The sequence below is a fragment of the Lithobates pipiens genome, unplaced genomic scaffold (assembly GCF_037356315.1).
Source record: "Lithobates pipiens isolate NorthernLeopardFrog02 unplaced genomic scaffold, aLitPip1_a1.2 Scaffold_8, whole genome shotgun sequence".
Lineage (NCBI taxonomy): Eukaryota > Metazoa > Chordata > Amphibia > Anura > Ranidae > Lithobates > Lithobates pipiens.
Genome location: NW_027507903.1, coordinates 627,540,471 through 627,542,934, shown reverse-complemented (window position 1 = coordinate 627,542,934; position 2,464 = coordinate 627,540,471). Strand labels below are relative to the sequence as shown.

The 2,464-nt window shown below is 36.2% G+C and overlaps 1 protein-coding gene across 1 annotated transcript; it reads left to right on the top strand.

Annotated features, from left to right (window-relative positions):
- Nucleotides 1-734: 734 nt before the first annotated feature.
- Nucleotides 735-1,851, top strand: LOC143963996 (olfactory receptor 11A1-like). The gene has a single exon (XM_077473720.1). It carries the CDS (start codon nt 796-798, stop codon nt 1,651-1,653), a length of 858 nt encoding a protein of 285 aa, XP_077329846.1. The 5' UTR covers nt 735-795; the 3' UTR covers nt 1,654-1,851.
- Nucleotides 1,852-2,464: the final 613 nt, after the last annotated feature.

The following is a 2,464-nucleotide window of genomic DNA, read 5'->3' as shown; positions in this document are numbered from 1 at the left end:
GGAAATTTACCTTCACCTCCTATCCCAAAGCCAAATAGGAAGTGAGAGGAAATCCCTGAAAATTAGGGGAATTCCTGTCCCCCAGATCACTAAAACTAGTATCCCCATGGAAAGATTCCCCCCCCCCCCCCAGTTCTTTTCTGAGGACAACTGTAAACTGATACATTAAGCAGAGTGGTGGTCCTATTCCCCATCTGTCTGGTAGATCAGATCAGATGGCATCGGATGGATATGGCTGTCCATTTCCATCTGATGCCATCCGTTCCCATCCGATTGCCCCATAGGGGAGCGTGTAACTGTGTCTGCTCTGCATAGCCAAGTGGACATGGACCTATCATCTGCCTGCTCAGGGGTGGGATCAGAGGAGAAGTTCCCTGCTGAGCAAGTGGATTCTGCATCACGGAGGCGCCCGTGTGAAAGAGGCCTTAAAGATCTGTTGAAAAGGAACGGCTACGCATTGATCAAAATGTGGCCGGTCCCTCCTAAACCTGCTGAATTTCGATCCATCCTAAACCAGGCTCTATTTATCTTTTTCTTATAACATGGAACTTTGTAGAATTGTTAAAACTTAACTGGATATTAACACGTTGTAAAAGGATGTTTACAAAATGAAATCTTGGATGGATAAGATAGCCAGACCAAAAACAGTTTGAGTTGAGGGAGGTTCCCCATGACATGTGTATGTTTTGTTTGATCAAATAATTATGTATTTTTTTGTTCTCTTACTAGGTGATTGATCACAATAATTTAACCTATGTTGTACTGATAGGATTTCCACATCTTAAATGCACCAAAATGCTGTTTTTCATGGTCCTACTTTTCATATATTGCATTACTATCTCTGGAAATATTATTATTGTGATTTTATTTCTTCTGAGTAAAACACTTCAGTCTCCCATGTACTTCTTCATCACCCAACTATCATTACTTGATATCATTCTGATTACAGATATTCTTCCCAACCTTCTTTATATCATCTTACATGATGGATGTACCATGACTCTTGCCAAATGTATCATCCAGTTCTCCTTCTTTGCCCATGCTGAGGGCTCAGAATGTTTTCTCCTGACTGTGATGTCCTATGACCGGTATTTGGCCATCTGTAAGCCCTTACATTACAACTCTATAATGAACCAATCAAATTGCATTAAATTGGTGATTACCATTTGGTTACTAGGATTCAAAATTGTGTTGGTTGATTCAATGTCTTTGTGTAGTCTTTCCTATTGTGGACCAAACATCATTGATCACTTTTTTTGTGACTTTGAACCCATACTACAGCTTTCCTGCTCTGATACTTCATGGATCTATATTCAGACCTTTGTAATAAGTTTCTTCTGTGTCGTAGCACCTTTTATAATAATTGTTATATCGTATATCTATATTGTTTTAACCATCCTCAAAATTAAAACAATTACAGGAAGACTAAAAGCCTTCACCACCTGCAGCTCTCACTTGACCGTAGTGTGCATTTTTTACGGGACGTTAATCGCTGTGTATTTTTTTCCAACAAAGGGACAGCTAAATATTCTGAGCAAGGTCCTCTCTCTGTTTTACACTGTAATCACTCCATTGCTTAATCCCATCATATACACATTTAGGAACAAAGATTTTAAAACTGCTACTAAGATAATAAAATCATATTTTAAATAAAATTTTCCATCTATTCTAAAAAAATAAAAAAAATGCAAATATAAAAGATGAGTAAAAAAAAAAAAAAAAATCTTTTTATTATGCTGGGTCCCAATTTTCCATATGTATGTAAAATTGCAAAAACATTTCTTTGGACAGGGTGGCCCATTGATCACAGGCAACAATAAAATCAGTGGGTGTAACCCTTCTGTAAAACGATCACAATGTATGCCTAACTGAATACTTTTAATATAGAATCAAGAATCAAAGTGAGGTAGTGTGGGACTTTGTATGTACCATGTAGGGTTTGAATAAAGAAATATACCACAGATTAAAAAAAAAATATATAACTTTATTTGTCATTTATTAGTTAAGAACATATTACAATTATAAAAATACAGTTACTGTTAATTGGGTCCAGGACGCGCTGATCCTGGTATGTTGGATCAAAAATATGGCCTACGCGTTTTGCAGGAAACCCTGTTTGTCGGGGCCTTAGAGTAGCACGAACAAAATAAGAATATTGCAGTAACCTAAGAATACAATATTGACATAATTATAAATCGGTATTAGCAAGTATTGACGTTCTTTATAAGAAACATATGAAAATTCCAAAACATTAAATATTTATGGGATATTCACCATTGCCCAGACATTTGTATAGTGAAATTGGTATAACAACTCATGTTCCATTAAAACAGAATTTGATGTTTATGAGATACTGCTGGACATCCCTCACATTTTTGTAAATATTTTATTATACCTTTTCAGGTGACAACACTGAAGAAATGACACTTTGCTACAATGTAAAGTAGTGAGTGTACAGCTTGTA

Bases quoted from the DNA above. Each gene is read 5' to 3' on its own strand.
- LOC143963996 (XM_077473720.1), top strand. From the start codon at position 796: ATGCTGTTTTTCATGGTCCTACTTTTCATATATTGCATTACTATCTCT.